We start from the raw sequence: 19,085 nt of genomic DNA, 5'->3' as shown, positions 1-19,085 counted from the left end.
TGAATGCACCATGGTTGACAACAGATCGCTCTGCAACGAAGCTCGAATTAGCCCATGTGTTAAAGGAATGATTTATACTTCTACGTTTTGGTCTACATCATCTTATTTTAACAATCTCTTCATTTCTTTCCTTCTATATTTTTCTTTGAGACGCTGAAGGTGCAGTGATCTTATCTCAGATCACTTACCTTTCTAGGCCAGCAAAAATGCTTTATTTTGTATATTTTTACCGTCTTCATCACAATCATATATCAGAAGCTACTTCACACGATCAATACGGTGGTGTAATTTTCAAGGCTTTATCTTCATAAACACCATTAAAAATATTAAATATTTTTGCATGTAATACCATGGACAAGTAATAAAATGCAAGTTATTTTCATGCAGTTAATAAGCCGTTTGGTATTCAAAGGGCAAAGTGGTGCAGCACCCTGTTCTTAAAGAAATAAAAGCACCATGTTCGAAAGATCACTTGCCCCGTAGAAATAGCTTGCAAGTTGTTATTACTGGAGATTGACTCCAAGGAACGTGAAGATAAGCCCCACAGGGGCGGGGAAGGGCTAAGTCAGAAAACCAGTATTTTTAACCATGCACTATCATCCACTATCGACATGAAGGAAGAACAGTATATGTCTTTGGTATTGACTTCTTGAAGTTAAATGAAAATCTCTTGATTATTTGCATAAAAAATATAACAGTACCTAATATTACATTATTTAGGAGAACTTTTTAATTTAACTTATTTTTAGAGTTATTCCCATCAATTTAATATAATTGTTAAAGAAAATGATAAATCTAAACGAAACATTAAACAGTGCATAAAACAAATAAAAAAAAAGATAACGGTCACAACTAGGAATAGAACCCAGGATCTCTTGTCTTACCGGAACAGGCGTCTTAACTAATATTGGAATCTATTTATTAATCCTGTAATGCCCCCGATAAGACGAGAGATCCTGCGTTTGATTCCTAGCTGTGAATCGTTACTGGAGCATTTTTAAAAATATTGTATAAACCAGTAAACCATAACAAATTAAATACATAATTAAGGTCTTGTTAAAGGTTACGTTGCTTATTGTTAATGTCTTTTATTGTTGAAATATTATTTATTATCTTCAAATTGTACAGCAAATAAATGGCAATGAACATAACATGTTTTAATTAGTTTACAGTGGTAAATGTTCTCCAAAATGCCCTGGAAAGAATCTCAGACTTGTGATGTCCCGAAAGAAAACAATCATCTATTCTGAATGCAATTACTAATGTATCCAAATTGACCCTGGTAATAAATTACATCTTTGCGATTCTTTCAAGGATAAAGAAACCATCCTGTCACTTCGAATGCAATCGACAATGTTCCCAAAATTTGTTTTGCCAGCATCGCCATTCCATTGTAAGAATATTACTAAATACACAATTTGGCTGTCCTGAAACGGGAATCCTTCCCAGTTGGACAGACAATGGTTCATTTTGTTATGTATGGTTTGTAATTTATATATATAAAATAAATAAGTAAATAAAAATTGTTCTCACTCTGATCGAATTTTTCAGCGACTTCAAAGGTGACAAATATCTTTAAGGGGGTAACATTTTTTACGTAAATTACATGTTTACCTTCACAAAACTCACAGTTTTCATAATATTTACCTCCAACTGGATTATTGTACTCAACCACGCCCTTCAGATTATGATAAAATTGTATTTGGTTACATTCGGTGTAATTTACCAATTTGCAAGTAATTGCTGACATATTTCGCATTAGCCTTCGCACGGTGGTACGACAAGAAATGCTGAAATGCCAAACAGGATACGGAATGAAAATAATCCTTTCATCGGGAACAGTCCGAGATACTCGTATTTCTTGCAGTCATTGTATCAATACAGGTTTTCTCTCCTTGCTGCCACATTGCAAAGCTTCTATAATTTTGTCCGAGGAATGCTGTCACAGAACACCAACAAATAATATTATTGCCTATCTTATCTAAGTAGGTATAAAATGTATTGTTAGATCAAATTCAATCTATTATATGTTAGTTTTTGTGTTTTTGTAGCAAATGATAAAAAACTGTTTTATTGCCGGGTTTAACACTTAAACTTGAAAATTTACAACGTTTAATGTATGTTTTGCCTTTGAATCAAGTTCAAAGCCACTGTGTATCAAATCAACACAAATGATGACGCACAATTCAACATCGTAACTTTTATTGAACTGACAAAGTTTGTTTTACGTCAATTTTATTATTATTATATTATATATTGTCAATTATAATTCTGTTATCTTATTTAATGATTATTATTGCATATTTTAGTTTTCATCTTTAACCGAAAACTTAATCAAAGAAATCAAAATTATTGGGAAACTTCCTTGGTAAAATGACCATGCAATTTATTATTTATTGTGTAAATTCTCTTTGATCTATTTCAATACCAGATCAATTATATAAGGTATAATGGCCTTGTATGAAACATTACCAGTCTGAGGAAAACCACAACACAGCATTCTCCAAAAATCCCACGAACAATATCGAAAATCTTATCGGTTGTGTCTGGATTGAACGTGGAGACCAATTTAGAGTTTGGTTTCTAACTTGCCTTTTTCGTACGTGTCCTGTATAGGTGAGTCTTGGCGTGGTCGGTGATTCAACTTGTTTTGCAAAGATCTTGAACTTTATGTGGAATGAAGAAAATAATTGTGGATAATAAGGATCGAAGCATCACTGGACGCGCGTAAATCGCTGTTGTGTGCTTATTTTAATTGTTTTTTGTATAACGATGAAGAAGCTTAATAACGAATGAATAAATTATACGGGTAATCATTACATATTTTCTTGTTAGAATAGAACTGCAACATCAATACCTCGTCAAAAAATCTCCAGGTATTGCCGTTGTATTTTAAATTAATTTGTGGTTTTTAGCTCAATTCAAAGAAATTTTAAATCTATTTCTTCTATAACTTCGAGTTTTCGGACTTGGAATTGCATATTGCTCAAAGGCAAGTTTTACAAAAATTTTAATATGTAGGTATAACATTTATTTTGAAATAATCAGTATAGTAAAATTATTTTCTGTAAATATTCAAGAAAAATAATCGAAATACATTTTTAATTCCCAGTATATTTTATTTATTTATTTGATTTCATGTTTTTACGGCACAAATTGTACTATCAAGATAAATACCTATGAATAATACAGCAACATAAAGAAAGTAACAAGTATAAAGGTAAATTAAAAAATATATATATGAAAAGTTAAAAGATGAATTATGAAAGATAAAAGATGAAAGATAAAAGTTAAAAGACAAAAGATAAAAAGTAAAAGTTAAGAGTTAAGGTTAAAAGTTTATAGTTAAAGTTAAAAATATGAAGTTTAAAGTTAAAGTTAAAACTTAAAAGTTAGGGTTAAAAGTAAAAAGTTTAAAGTTAAAACTTTAAAGTAAACGGTAAATAGTGAAGAGGGGTGAGTAAAGTGTAAAGAATAAAGAGTCATAACTAAAAAGTAACAAGTAAAAAATGAAAAAGAATTAACTATTAAATACCTAAAAAAGTATAAAAAGGACAAAAAATATTAAATCTAAAAAAGTACAAAAGCTCTAAGTAGCAGCAAATAATTTTTCTTTTAATTTTAAAGAAATTTAATTAATCGATGTATTATTGTGATGGTCAGCGGTTTTTTTTAACAAATCTATTTTTTTTAATTCTTAATTATATTTTGACATAGCTACTTCAACAAGAGGCAGCTTGTTTCGAAAAATATTTCTTTTCCACGTCAAGTATGACTGGTTATAATTTTGCAAAATGTTAGAAGAATATATATTTATGATAATTATAACATATCGGAACGTCGTGCAAATGAAAATAATTGATAGTTTCAAGATTAAATGCACGGAAACATTATTAACACAAATTTCCTTGAAGTACAAACGTTTTTGATCTTGCTTATCCCACGGTCATTCACCTTTCAAATTTGCAGATCATCGGAACACCTTCCCTGGTCCATTACAATATACGTATGGGGGTAATTACATGGATACCTATTTAATTATTAATGGCAAGGAACGCGTAATATTGTGCGGGTACAACACGAAGGATGATTGAAGATTAAGAAAAAATCAGGTTTGAGACCGATTATATTATCTAGGATTCGATTCCCGGCATAGATAATCAAAATTATGGAATTTAGTTTTTCTCATTTCAGTTGTAAGTTCTCACCTATGTAAGAAGATATCTGGATTTTATCTTTTTTTAAATCTTGATACATTACCTAAGCTTTAAATGGCTTTAGCTATGTTTAGTGACATGACACGTGTATTAATATTAATAATAAGTCTTTTATTATCTTTAAAAATATAGATATGATGATATCCTCACTGGGATCTCCCGTGCTGAGGATTTCATTTACATATTATTAAAATTTAGTAGTATGGATAGTATAAATTTATTAAATAGTGTTTTTTTCTGGTATAATTATAAAAAATTTACATCAGAGGTTTCAGTTTGTATTTGGTGTTTTGAATCCAGCTTTTTATTTGAGATTAAAATTTTAAAATATTGTTGTGTTTTTGAATGAGAGTGGGATTTTATGTAGAGTTTAGTACCATAATATAGGAAGCTTTTTGCCCAAATTTTGTAATCCTTGTTGCTAGTGCGATATGTTTTTAACCCTGAAATCTAGTATTTCTAATATGTGTGTTAGTTGTTATTTCTTGTGTTTTGTATTTATGAATGTAGAGGAGTATTGATAATGTAAAGGAGTACACGGTATTCATATTTTTAAAATATCATATTCTCTCCTGTATCATATCCAATTGACCTCTTCTTCGAACTGCGACACCAATCGAATACAATATTTTAGATATACTGCGAAATTATCAATTGAGGAGCGTTTTCACAGAGAGAAATACCCACACTAAAAATGTCTGCAAGAATAACTTTATTCATATTTTCAAAAATCAATACATTTACCAGATTTATTAAAATAGAAAATGATACATTTTCACAAAGTGAAACATCTACTTACCATCATTTATATATAAGAGAAATAACTATGAATTTATGTAATGTAAATGAGCCATTATTATCTTATTTCAATGTTTCTGAATAGGTCCCCAGTTAAATAAAAAATACACTTTATTTCTAAATTTTTGCCTTTCGTATTTTTTTATGTAAAGCATCAATCAGGTATGCGTTATCATAAATCAGGTAGGCGTTTTATTTTAAATATTTATATATTTAATACTTATTTTTAGGTGTAAGTAGGTACCATTTAAGATAAAGCAAATGTAAAAATTATTTATATTAAAAACAATAATTTTAATTTAAAATTAAAATTTATTGATATTTCACTTTGTAAAACTTTTTTTTTGTCTAGTACGTAGATATTTATTTTTGACGGATTTCAGATTTTTTTGTCTTCGTTTTAAATTAAGGTGGCTTTTCACGATTGAATTGTCTTTTCTTATTTGTCATAGTGTCTAACAGTTAATTGAATTTGCATTTAAAGATTGTCATAAAAAACAGCCTCTCGAAAAAAAACGTATTTATGTCTCTTTTTGAAAACCCTCATCCATATCTGCTGGCACATGTTGATACTTATGTATATTTGTGCTAACTTAGATTTAGGTTAGCCGCGAGGTGGCGCTAGTGTAAATAAAAGCAAAAAACAACAGTAACACCAATTTGTAGATTGTATCAAAAATATAAAGAGTAATAAGTAGTGCAAGGTGATCATAAAATATATTGAATAAACAAAGATCTGAGTTTGATAAATAGTAAACAAACTCGTTTTAGAGCAAGGGTAACTTTTAGGCTATGAAAGTAGTGATCGATGAATCAATCACTTTAATTGTTCTACTATTTAAAGAATGACTTAATTTTGATTGTACCCATTGAGTAGGAACGTAGATTTATATTGTACCGACGATCGACATTTGTGTGAATGGTCAATCGTAAAATTTTGTGTAGGTATCTACCAAATTTTGATGTTTGCTTTAATTTTGAATTTTTTTCTTAATTTGGGAGGCAGGTGTGATAATCGCCGCCCCGGTAAACATTTGATAACTAACGGCTCTGCGAGAGGTCACCCCTAATGGATCGCTAGGTGCCCGGGTTCATGGGTTGAGATTTTTCTTGATACTAGCGGCGGATACATCTGCCCACTTTCTGCGTGGCGGGACGGATCGGGAGAGACTGGTTGAGGAAAACCATTTAACCTCTCCAGCAAGATTCTCTCGACCCAATCGCCGTGCACCGCACTGGGAGGGATGGATTCATTACCCGTCACTCCTGGACATACTGACACCCAGATTCCTACCCGCCTTTCATACCCTTTTTTCTTTTCTTGAACTTGCTTCCCTTCCTTTCCTTGAAAAAACCTTCCACACAGCATCCCCAAAGATAACATGGGCCCTGAGGGAAATTTTATTTCACAGGGCCTCCTGTGCAAAGCTACTGTAAAAAAATACTGGTAATTTCATAGTTAGATTTTGAAAAATTTGTGGTGGACAATTTATTCCTCTTGTCTGTTTCTGGTGCCTTCGGCTAACGGGGGTTTGATGTCATCACTCACCAGGGAAAACTTTGCCCTGCAAAAAGACAACCAAAACCAACCTATCGATGCAATAGCTTTTTATGTACTTCAAAAACAAACGCGAATTATACTGGAAGAACACAAGAAACAATTTTTGTTATTACTAGGTAGGTACTATACTCCATCTTTTTTGTTTGAACGGCAACTAGCCACTTTATTAGGATCTAGATACTATTTCGAATTAATTTTAAAAATCCGAAAAAGAATCGAAATATTACCTTTGATATCTTCTGGTTTGCAACTATAGACGTAATGATGCACTAAAATTCATTCTAAATGATACAATTTGTTGTCCAGAATTGCTTGCATTGATAAGTTTTCGGATTCCACTACGTAAAAATAGAAGTAGGAATATATTTCAGTGCAGAAATTCTGGGACTAACTATTATATGTATTCCTCTTTGCCCAGAATACTAATGGAGGGAAATAATTAATCCAGGTCAGTGAATATCTTCAATATATCAATAAATAAATACAAAAGATTGTTAATGAGGTAGTATATACCTAATAATGAATAATTTTTACTACTCCTGCGTAAAAGTCCCTAAAAAGGGCGTTAGTAAATAAATAATATGTCTACGAAGACGATATAAATATTATATTAGCCAGCTAACGGATAGAAAAAACACAAATACCAATGTACGTACTTAATCATGGTTCCATGATAACTCAACACACAATTAAAAAGTGATATAAAGTCATCAGAAACGATGACAAATTTAACCTAACCTACTTAACCCAGTTAATAAAGTTGTTGTTTCATCACTTTCCATGACTTTATATAACTTTTAAAAGATGTGATGAATTATCATTGTGATGATTTATCCGGTCACCCTTAATCATAAGGAGTAGTTGTGATCAAGTGATCCCGTTACTTCTAAAACGCATGTTCTGTTCATGTGACCCGTTTCAAGATTTCGTTGAAAGTGGGATTAATTTTACATAATAATAGATAATGACTGACGCAAAACGGTATCTAGTTGCATCAGAACAAGCGAGTATAGAAATAAGGCCACTCATGTTTGACGACATGACCACTAGATATAATAGACACCATAATATTGCACTGTGATCCAGCGATCGAAATAAAAATAAATTTCCATATTACAGTAAAAACTTTTGTATGGTGCACTAAAAACTAAATAGGCATTTATATGAAAGCAAGGGGATCTGCTTCATATTTTCAATACATTAATATTATTAATTGTATTGAAATCTTTTTGTAAAAATGCACACAATTATGAAAGTATTTTATTACCTTTCTAAATCATCAAAGACAGAGTTAATAATTTAATATTTTGAGTTAAGTTAAGTTAATAATTTAATATAACTTAATAATTTAATATAACGCGATGTTCCTCGGCTGGCTAAGTCCTCCATCACAACACAAGCAACATTTTCAGCTTAATGTGGTATCTTCAGGTTATTCGTAACCCGGGAATGTTTGTCTTTCTTTTTAAAAATAAAAATAATAAAAAAATATTTTGAGCAGTTCTGACCCTTCTGTGGTTTCACATAAAAAATAAACACAAACTTTTTTCGACTTCTATAATTTATGAATTTATGAACGTAAAATAAAGAATATAATTTCACATAAAATCCATTAAAATGTATGAGACCAAACCAAGGCGCACAACTCATGCCGCTAGGAAGCGCTATTGTAGCATGTTGCCTTAGAATATATGGGAAACGTCAGAAGTTGTAGGTATTATTCATATTATAGGATATTTGATTACCGCATAACCTTATTATAATTCAAAAAGGAATTATAAAGACCAAACAGAAAGGACCAAAATTGAATTTTTCGTGCTGACGTACCAAATTTACAACAAATATGTGTCAAAAATGTACTATTAGACCGCGAATCTATCACACTAGACAGAATCAAAATTTCCAAGAAACTATTTATTAAATAAAACCACATTCGGACCAATAAAATACATTTATTTTGCAACAAAAATCAACAACACCCTTTCCCCAGATGTGAAACAAATAGACAAACTTAAGTAGTACAATTCAAGAATCAAAATCTGGCTGAAAAAAGCACCAAAAACGACATAGAGGACGCACCTAATGAAATGTAATTAATTAACTTTAGTCCGCCACAGAACTGGGCCTCCTAGTGAGGAGGTAAGAAATACCATTGCCATACTTAAATACACCATAACATTTTGTATGTTCACATATTTTATACGGTCACAATTTGGGAGGCGGGTATGAGTACCGCCACCCCGGGAAACATTTATTGGATGACCAACACCTCTGCGATAGGTCGCCTCAAATGGTTAGCAGTAGTGCCTGGGTTCATGGGGTGAGGTTTTTCTAGATCTTGGTGGTAGATGCGTCTGCCAACTTTCTGCGTGGCGAGACGGATCGGAAGAAACTGGTTGAGAGAGAGCTGTCGACCTCTCCAGCCGGACTCTCTCGACTCATCGACTTGCAAAGCAGTGAGAGGGATGGATTCATACATATTGACATATTGACCATAGATTCTTACCCACCCCCATAACTTTTTCGTTCTCAGAACTTTCAGTTCTACCTTTCCCTCGAAGAACCCTTCACAGAGAATCTCCAAAGATGACATAGGCCTTCAGGGCCTCCTGTGTGGAGCTAATTTAAAAAAATCGCTATTAAAAATTAAATAAATAATAAAATGTGATATTTTCCACTCAATCCATAGGGTAGATCAAAATGTATACACTCTGTACGGCGAACACTAGCCTATGTTTGTAAATGGAAATATTAATAAAACACCCGTTTTAGAAACATTTTAGTAATTTATTTATGATCCGAACCAATCGCTCAATGTCTATGATAAATGAACAATAGATGTTGATGACAAATTACTTCGTACTTCTCCTAAAAATTTTGTCTACTTTAGTTTTATCATACTGGTATTGAGTATCCGATCAATTCACTTAATCTATCGATTAGCTACCTGTTTCAAGAATTTAACAAATTTAATTATTGTCAAAGTTCGAAAATTTTATCAGGAATCGAATTTTTTATGTTATTTCAAATAAATATTTAACTTTGACCCAAAACTAGTCAATGTATTCTTTGCATATTCATTTAATTCAATATTTTATACTTCGTAACTAATTAAAATTCTAGCTTTACCCCGCCACACGTTTCTGTGATACAGTTTGTCTGTGAAAATAGAGAAACAATAGGGCGTTTTGCTTTTACGTTCAATAGATATCGCTGTTAAAAAGTGCTTATTTTCCATGTCATAGGTGACATGTATATAATATATATAAAAAAACACACGCGTATTTGAATGTAAAGTATATAATATGTATATAATATATATATATAAAAACACACGCGTATTTGAATGTAAAGTATATAATATGTATATAATATATATATAAAAACACACGCGTATTTGAATGTAAAGTATATAATATGTATATAATATATATATATATAAACACACGCGTATTTGAATGTAAAGTATATAATATGTATATAATATATATATAAAAACACACGCGTATTTGAATGTTAAGTATATAATATGTATATAATATATATATATATATATATATATATATATTGTCCTCTTCCCGTATTATGTTGATCCAGTAAGAAGTTGTTAGACTAAGTTGATCCACCTTAAACACCATATAACTTGGCTATTATGGAATACATCTGAATGAATTGACAACAGTGGTACAATACTTATCAATGTTGCCAGTTTGCCAGAAAAACCATTTGATATACTGTTAGTAAAATTTTCAAAATTTGTATGGAAATCGGATGCATAATTTATGTTGATCTACCCAAATTGGCATACTTATGTTGATCTCATATATATTGATCTATTCCCGTAGTATGTTGATCTACCCAAATTGGCATACTTATGTATGTTGATCTCATATATATTGATCTATTCCCGTAGTATGTTGATCCAGGTAAGAAGTTATTAGACAAAGTTGATCTGTGTCCCTATATATGGTTTTACTAAATGAACCAATCAAGGGGCAATCGGTGGACTGTTCATCACAAGGTTTTATGTGATTCCGTAATCTTTTGTGATATTGAACTCAAAGTATTAGTCTCTAGAGTCGAATATCGCATGAAATGACTGTGAAATGGTACTGTTTCAAATCAAAATGACGTGTGTTGCTTGAATTGTTTATAAGAAATGTATGCGTATTTAGATCGAAACGAAAATTTCGCAAAAACAAATCCATAAAAAAATCATAACTTAGCAGGGGTACACGGGTTCATAGGGTGAGGTTTGTCTAGGTCCTGGCGGCGGATGCGTTTTCCCATCTACTGCGTGGCGGGCCGGATCGAAATAAACTGGTTGAGGGATACCTTTCGACCATAAAAATCCAAAATGGCGGCAAAAGGAATAATGTTATGTAGGAAATTTTGAACCTTTATCTTTTACCATCTCTCGTGATTACGCTTCGTGACTTAGTAGGGGAGGCCGGGTTCTTGGTTATAATGGGTAATTAATGGATGATTGGACGCGGTTGGAGCTAACTAAAAACTGTCCAAAGAAGCGAAGCTAGCAGTCCACAATGGAGTGCTGGTACCTACCCTAATATATGTTGCTTGAATTGTTTATAAGAAATGTATGCGTATTTAGATTGAAACGAAACTTTCGCAAAAATCAAATCCATAAAAAATACCTACTGCGTGGCGGGCCGGATCGAAAGAGACTGGTTGAGGGATACCTTTCGACCATCAAAATCCAAAATGGCAGCAAAAGGCATAATGTTATATGGGAAATTTTGAACTTGCATCTATTACCATCTCTCCTGATTACGCTTCGTGACTTAGTAGGGGTGGCCGGGTTCTTGGTTATAATGGGTAATTAATGGATGATTGGACGAGGTTGGAGCTAACAAAAATCTGTCCAAAGAAGCGAAGCTAGCAGTCCACAATGGAGTGCTGGTACCTACCCTAATATACGGAAGTGAGGCATGGAACTGGCAGAAGAAGGCTGAAAGTAGACAGAATACTGTAGAAATGAGATCCCTGAGGCATATGTACGGTAAAATCATGTATGACAAAATGTGCGTATGCTGTGTCTATTCTACAGATATTTTATTAGAGCCTGTTAAAAGAAGCTAGCAGCATTGATCCCCGGTGCACCGTGCACGTGCTTGATACTCGACGGACCGAGCGGAATACACGTTCACAGTTAAGTTGATGTTATCTATACATATATGAACGGGTCGTTTCTCCGACTCGTTTTATCGTAAGTCGGCTCGCATGTGGAACGAGCTATCAATATAATCCGGGCCTCTTTAAGACCCGCATTAATAAATTCATTCCTACAGCCCCTACCTTAACCCGCCTCATAACGCTGCCCAACCGGTTGGCGACATAGTTTCTATGTATTTAACGTGTAAAGACAGGGGCGCTCTAGTGAGAGGTGTCACATAAAAAAATCATACCGCCGAATTTGAATATGGAGACTTACAAAAACTTCCGTCTGGAGCCAGTGAGACTATGGCATCCTCAAAGGAGACCTCAAAGGAGATGACGAGGAGGAAGGTGGGAGAGTACCTGGCTATTCAGATATAACCAAACACTAATTGTAAAATAGTGCAAATTAATTTTAATAAAATTTATTTGGACCCGCGACCTACGGATTGCTAGTCGAGAGCCACCTCAAGTAGTTTGATATGTTTGGTGACTTAGCAGGAGTGCCCGGGTTTATGGGGTGAGGTTTGTTCGGTTCTTGGCGGCGAATGCGCTTGCCTACCAAATGCGTGGTGGGCCGGATCGATTAATCCTCTTTCAACGCATCGCCTTGCAACGCAGTAGGAGAGTTGGAATCTTATGTTTATCACTCGAACACACTGACCCCCAGAATACTACCCACCCATCCATACCTATTTCCTTCCCAGAACTCACTGACCTTCCTTTCTTTCAAAATACCCCCAACACAGCATTCACAAAGATGACATAGGCCTTGAGGGTTACGATTTTCCTTAGGGCCTCCTGTGTGGAGACGATGTAAAAAAATACAAAAAATAAACAACTATCTCGCTAAAACGTTGGCGGTGACTAATGGTAGGTGTATTGGTTATCTAATATATTGGCTCCCGGGGCGGCGGTACACATAATTGTAATAATTCTCGAGGGCTCTGATGTACAGACATTATGGCTCCTGTTGATTGACGAAAATATACTAAAGCATCGTTGGTTGGAATCGGTGCTTGAAATGACTTTAGCCATGTTTAGTAAAAAACAAATTGGAATAAATTTTTCAGCAATTTCAATTTAAAATTTGAAAAATTAAATTCTCACCAATCTAATCACCGCAATTTTAATAGGCACATATTATGGATATTACGCTTTGTTTCAACTTAATCATTACAAGAAACTTACGTCGGGAGAGATGGTAAAAGATACATTAAAATAAAAATTTATTCAATCAATGTTCAAAATTTCTCTTATAAAATGACTTAGACAAATCTCACCCCATGAACCCGGGCACCCCTGCTAAGTCACGAAACGTAGTAAATGATGCATTAAAGTTAAATTTTTGTTTCAATCAAGTTCAAAAGATTTTGTTGATCTCATATATATTGATCTATTTCCGTAGTATGTTGATCCAGGTAAGAAGTTATTAGACAAAGTTGATCTGTGTCCCTATATATGGTTTTACTAAATGAACCAATCAAGGGGGCAATCGGTGGACTGTTCATCACAAGGTTTTATGTGATTCCGTAATCTTTTGTGATATTGAACTCAAAGTATTAGTCTCTAGAGTCGAATATCGCATGAAATGACTGTGAGATGGTACCGTTTCAAATCAAAATGACGTGTGTTTCTTGAATTGTTTATAAGAAATGTATGCGTATTTAGATTGAAACGAAAATTTCGCAAAAACAAATCCATAAAAAAATCATAACTTAGCAGGGGTACACGGGTTCATAGGGTGAGGTTTGTCTAAGTCCTGGCGGCGGATGCGTTTGCCCATCTACTGCGTGGCGGGCCGGATCGAAAGAAACTGGTTGAGGGATACCTTTCGACCATAAAAATCCAAAATGGCGGCAAAAGGAATAATGTTATGTAGAAAATTTTGAACTTGTATCTTTTACCATCTCTCCTGATTACGCTTCGTGACTTAGTAGGGGAGGCCGGGTTCTTGGTTATAATGGGTAATTAATGGATGATTGGACGCGGTTGGAGCTAACTAAAAACTGTCCAAAGAAGCGAAGCTAGCAGTCCACAATGGAGTGCTGGTACCTACCCTAATATATGGAAATGAGGCATGGAATTGGCAGAAGAAGGCTGAAAGTAGACAGAATACTGTAGAAATGAGATCCCTGAGGCATATGTGCGATAAAATCATGTATGACGAAATGTGCGTATGCTGTGTCTATTCTACAGATATTTTATTAGAGCCTGTTAAAAGGAGCTAGCAGCATTGATCCCCGGTGCACCGTGCACGTGCTTGATACTCGACGGACCGAGCGGAATACACGTTCACAGTTAAGTTGATGTTATCTATACATATATGAACGGGTCGTTTCTCCGACTCGTTTTATCGTAAGTCGGCTCGCATGTGGAACGAGCTATCAATATAATCCGGGCCTTTTAAGACCCGCATTAATAAATTCATTCCTACAGCCCCTACCTTAACCCGCCTCATAACGCTGCCCAACCGGTTGGCGACATAGTTTCTATGTATTTAACGTGTAAAGACAGGGGCGCTCTAGTGAGAGGTGTCACATAAAAAAATCATACCGCCGAATTTGAATATGGAGACTTACAAAAACTTCCGTCTGGAGCCAGTGAGACTATGGCATCCTCAAAGGAGACCTCAAAGGAGATGACGAGGAGGAAGGTGGGAGAGTACCTGGCTATTCAGATATAACCAAACACTAATTGTAAAATAGTGCAAATTAATTTTAATAAAATTTATTTGGACCCGCGACCTACGGATTGCTAGTCGAGAGCCACCTCAAGTAGTTTGATATGTTTGGTGACTTAGCAGGAGTGCCCGGGTTTATGGGGTGAGGTTTGTTCGGTTCTTGGCGGCGGATGCGCTTGCCTACCAAATGCGTGGTGGGCCGGATCGATTAATCCTCTTTCAACGCATCGCCTTGCAACGCAGTAGGAGAGTTGGAATCTTATGTTTATCACTCGAACACACTGACCCCCAGAATACTACCCACCCATCCATACCTATTTCCTTCCCAGAACTCACTGACCTTCCTTTCTTTCAAAATACCCCCAACACAGCATTCACAAAGATGACATAGGCCTTGAGGGTTACGATTTTCCTTAGGGCCTCCTGTGTGGAGACGATGTAAAAAAATACAAAAAATAAACAACTATCTCGCTAAAACGTTGGCGGTGACTAATGGTAGGTGTATTGGTTATCTAATATATTGGCTCCCGGGGCGGCGGTACACATAATTGTAATAATTCTCGAGGGCTCTGATGTACAGACATTATGGCTCCTGTTGATTGACGAAAATATACTAAAACATCGTTGGTTGGAATCGGTGCTTGAAATGACTTTAGCCATGTTTAGTAAAAAACAAATTGGAATAAATTTTTCAGCAATTTCAATTTAAAATTTGAAAAATTAAATTCTCACCAATCTAATCACCGCAATTTTAATAGGCACATATTATGGATATTACGCTTTGTTTCAACTTAATCATTACAAGAAACTTACGTCGGGAGAGATGGTAAAAGATACATTAAAATAAAAATTTATTCAATCAATGTTCAAAATTTCTCTTATAAAATGACTTAGACAAATCTCACCCCATGAACCCGGGCACCCCTGCTAAGTCGCGAAACGTTGTAAATGATGCATTAAAATTACATTTTTGTTTAATCAAGTTCAAAAGATTTTTTAAGCATGGATTTGACGTTTTTGAAAGTTCCATTTCAATATAAATACGCGTGAGGCAGTCTATCCTCTGTAAGTATAAAGTCATTTTCATAGAATATGGATGTACTAACAGGATCTAAAAAGTACGACAACGCGCGCGAAATTGGCGGTTAAGTTACAACGCATGCAAGCCGTCAAGTTTGTCAGAAATATATAGATCAACAAAATAAATCGTGTAAAATGTATATGCGACCGAAAAATGGGCGTGGCTTACAGCTAAATCTCGATGACACAAGTTGATCTGTAGGGATTTACATATGTATGCCAGCTTGGGTAATGGATCAACATATCCGGGGTGGATCAACAAATGCAAACGGATCAACAAATACCTGGCGTACCGTCGCGCGAGATCAACATAGTACGAGAGGGGATAAATATAAAAACACACGCGTATTTGAATGTAAAGTATATAATATGTATATAATATATATATAAAAACACACGCGTATTTGAATGTTAAGTATATAATATGTATATAATATATATATATATATATATATATATAAAAACACACGCGTATTTGAATGTAAAGTATATAATATGTATATAATATATATATAAAAACACACGCGTATTTGAATGTTAAGTATATAATATGTATATAATATATATATATATATATAAAAACACACGCGTATTTGAATGTAAAGTATATAATATGTATATAATATATATATAAAAACACACGCGTATTTGAATGTAAAGTATATAATATGTATATAATATATATATAAAAACACACGCGTATTTGAATGTTAAGTATATAATATGTATATAATATATATATATATATAAAAACACACGCGTATTTGAATGTAAAGTATATAATATGTATATAATATATATATAAAAACACACGCGTATTTGAATGTAAAGTTGTGTCAAAATTTCATAAAAATCGGTGAAGAACTTTCGGAGATTTCAGATTTTGAACAAACGAACACTTACATTTTTATTTAAATATATTAAACCATTTGAGAATACCTTTGTCTATTTGCTAAAGGGAAACACAATATTAATTGTATGCATTGTGGCCAATGCCATCATCCTGAAAATGATTTTTGCGTTGATTATAATATTATCTGAATAAATGAGATCAACGCAAAGGTTCGTTGCCTACCCGGTTGCTAAAACCGCCGGCAATCTTGTTTTGCTCCATTTACTCCCACACAAGAATACTTATAACTTAACAGACTATGTTCTCTACAATGCAATGTGGCTCCTGACCAATGCATTGCAAGCAATATATACGTTGTCGCGGCTCCAAGTTGGCCGACTATCTGATCCGACCAAGGTATGATGCAACGCGGAACTGAGAACCGGAATCTGTATGGCAGCTTGTGGGCGGAAGGTACAACCTTTGAGTTGAATTTATGGATGCTCTTGCTGATAGTGGTGACAATTTGCATGTTTTTTGCTAGAAATATGTAATAAGTTAGAAGAGAAAAGGAAAATGCATCAAAGGTTTACGCAATAAGTAAACAAAATAATAACACAGCAATTAAACAATGAACATTCTTTGTTTTTGTACAATATTTTGTTTTGGTTGAAAAATAATAGCAAACTATAACTATTCGTTTTTGGCTTAGTGTCAAGGCACTTGAATTGCGTAAGAAATATTTAGGTACTCCTGACGTTAAAAATCGGCGCCAGCTCGCTTCATAAAATAATTAATTCGGTTTTGTGATCTGTGCATGCATTTGACATTTTGGTGGGGTGTTGCGTATCTTTTTTTTCAACGGAAAACTAACAGTGCTTAATGAAGACAAAAAGTGGATTAGATTTCAGGTTTACTCTTGAGACCTTTGTTATCTATTGACCGCTAAAATTTACCAACAGGTATAAATACTGCGAGAAGCATTATACAGGTATCAGTCAACCGATTTCGGTTATCTAGTGAACTAGTTTCAAAGGCGATAAATCAACACAGACCACAATGTTCAAGCTGGTGGTGTTGTCTGCTCTCCTGGCTCTGGCCTGCGCCAAGCCTTCCCTCACCTACTCTTCCCTGGTGGCTCCAACAGTGTACTCCACCCCATTGACCTCCATCTACTCCAATCCCCTTGTGTCTGCCTACTCCACCCCACTAGTGTCTGCCTACTCCAACCCTTGGGTATCCGCTTACTCCACACCTCTAGTATCCTCTTACCATGGTGTCCCTGAAGTTGGACTCGATCGTCATACGCCTGCTGTCATCAGCAAAGCTACCGGAGTTCCCCTAGAAACCGTCGATGTTATCAATGCTAGAAACGCCCACTATACCGCCAAGACACTGAACGCCCATGGAATCTACAAGAGGTCCATTGCGTACTCGACCCCTGTGCTGAGTGCCTTCTCTCACCCTCTGGTGTCTGCTTACGCTACCCCTGTTGGGTCTGCCTACTCTACCCCCGTTGTGTCTGCTTACTCCAGTCCTCTTGTTTCGGCCTATTCTACTCCCCTGGCATCTGCCTACCATGGTGTCCCTGAAGTAGGACTCGATCGTCACACTCCTGCTATCATCAGCAAAGCTACCGGAGTTCCTCTGGAAACCGTCGATGTCATCAACGCCAGAAACGCCCACTACACTGCCAAGACCCTGAATGCTCATGGAATCTACAAGAGGTCCATTGCTTACTCTCCTCTGATCACTCCTGCTGTCTACGCAGCTCCAACAGCTATCTCTCACCAGTCTCGTGTCGATGTGCATTCATCTCCTTACTCCGCTTACTCCGCTCCAGTTGTGTCAGCCTACTCCAACCCTTTGGTGTCTGCCTACTCTACCCCTATTGTTTCTGCCTACTCTACCCCTCTGGTATCTGCCTACTCTACACCACTCGTGTCCGCTTACCACGGTGTCCCTGAAGTGGGACTCGATCGTTACACTCCCGCCGTCATCAACAAAGCTACCGGAGTGCCACTGGAAACCGTCGATGTTATCAATGCCAGAAATGCCCACTACACTGCCAAGGCCCTGAACGCTCATGGAATCCACAAGAGATCCATCGCCTACTCCACCCCAGTGATCTCCGCTCCAGTCGTGTCTGCCTACTCTCACCCTCTGGTGTCTGCCTACTCGAGCCCTGTTATCTCAGCCTACTCTACCCCTGTTGTATCTGCTTACTCCACCCCTTTGGTGTCCGGATACTCGACCTCTGTCGTCAACTCTCACGCTGTTCCCGCCTACAGCATCCACCCTTGGTAACTCAAGATTTGCAAAAGGCAACAACCAACGAATATTATAAATATTCTATCCGAAACCGATTTAATTCAACCGATACAGTTTAACTTTTAATCAATGACTAATCATTTGGATATGGGTTTTTGTGTATCAACTGTCGGTACTGCATAGATTCATCAAAATTTCAAATAAATCATTTATTAAAAAGACTCTATTTTATTTCAAAATTTTATCTCATAAGAAACTTTCATAGAAACAATTGTGATATTATAATATTAATCTGAATAGCCAGTAACAACTCCACCTTTCTCTTCCTCTTCACCATCTTCTTCCTTTTCAGACTTTCTTCAGACAACATACACCAATTGAGGTTGCCATAGTTCACTCACTAGCTCCATACAGTTGGGAGCAGTTGAGACTTTTTTACTTAAAAGAGAAAACAAAAACAAAATTTAA

General features: G+C 35.2%; 1 protein-coding gene across 1 annotated transcript; it reads left to right on the top strand.

Annotated features, from left to right (window-relative positions):
* Window positions 1–17,348: 17,348 nt before the first annotated feature.
* On the top strand, window positions 17,349–18,856 carry LOC149422545 (uncharacterized). The gene has a single exon (XM_089633353.1). It carries the CDS (start codon window positions 17,406–17,408, stop codon window positions 18,651–18,653), a length of 1,248 nt encoding a protein of 415 aa, XP_089489479.1. The 5' UTR covers window positions 17,349–17,405; the 3' UTR covers window positions 18,654–18,856.
* The last annotated feature ends 229 nt before the right edge of the window (window positions 18,857–19,085 follow it).

The sequence above is a fragment of the Hesperophylax consimilis genome, chromosome 7 (assembly GCF_061612785.1).
Source record: "Hesperophylax consimilis isolate HC1 chromosome 7, BYU_Hcon_1.0, whole genome shotgun sequence".
Lineage (NCBI taxonomy): Eukaryota > Metazoa > Arthropoda > Insecta > Trichoptera > Limnephilidae > Hesperophylax > Hesperophylax consimilis.
Note: the sequence above shows the minus strand (reverse complement) of the source record. Positions and strands in the feature narration are given on the sequence as shown.

Excerpts from the sequence above, each read along its gene's own strand:
- LOC149422545 (XM_089633353.1), top strand. The coding sequence starts at position 17,406 with ATGTTCAAGCTGGTGGTGTTGTCTGCTCTCCTGGCTCTGGCCTGCGCC.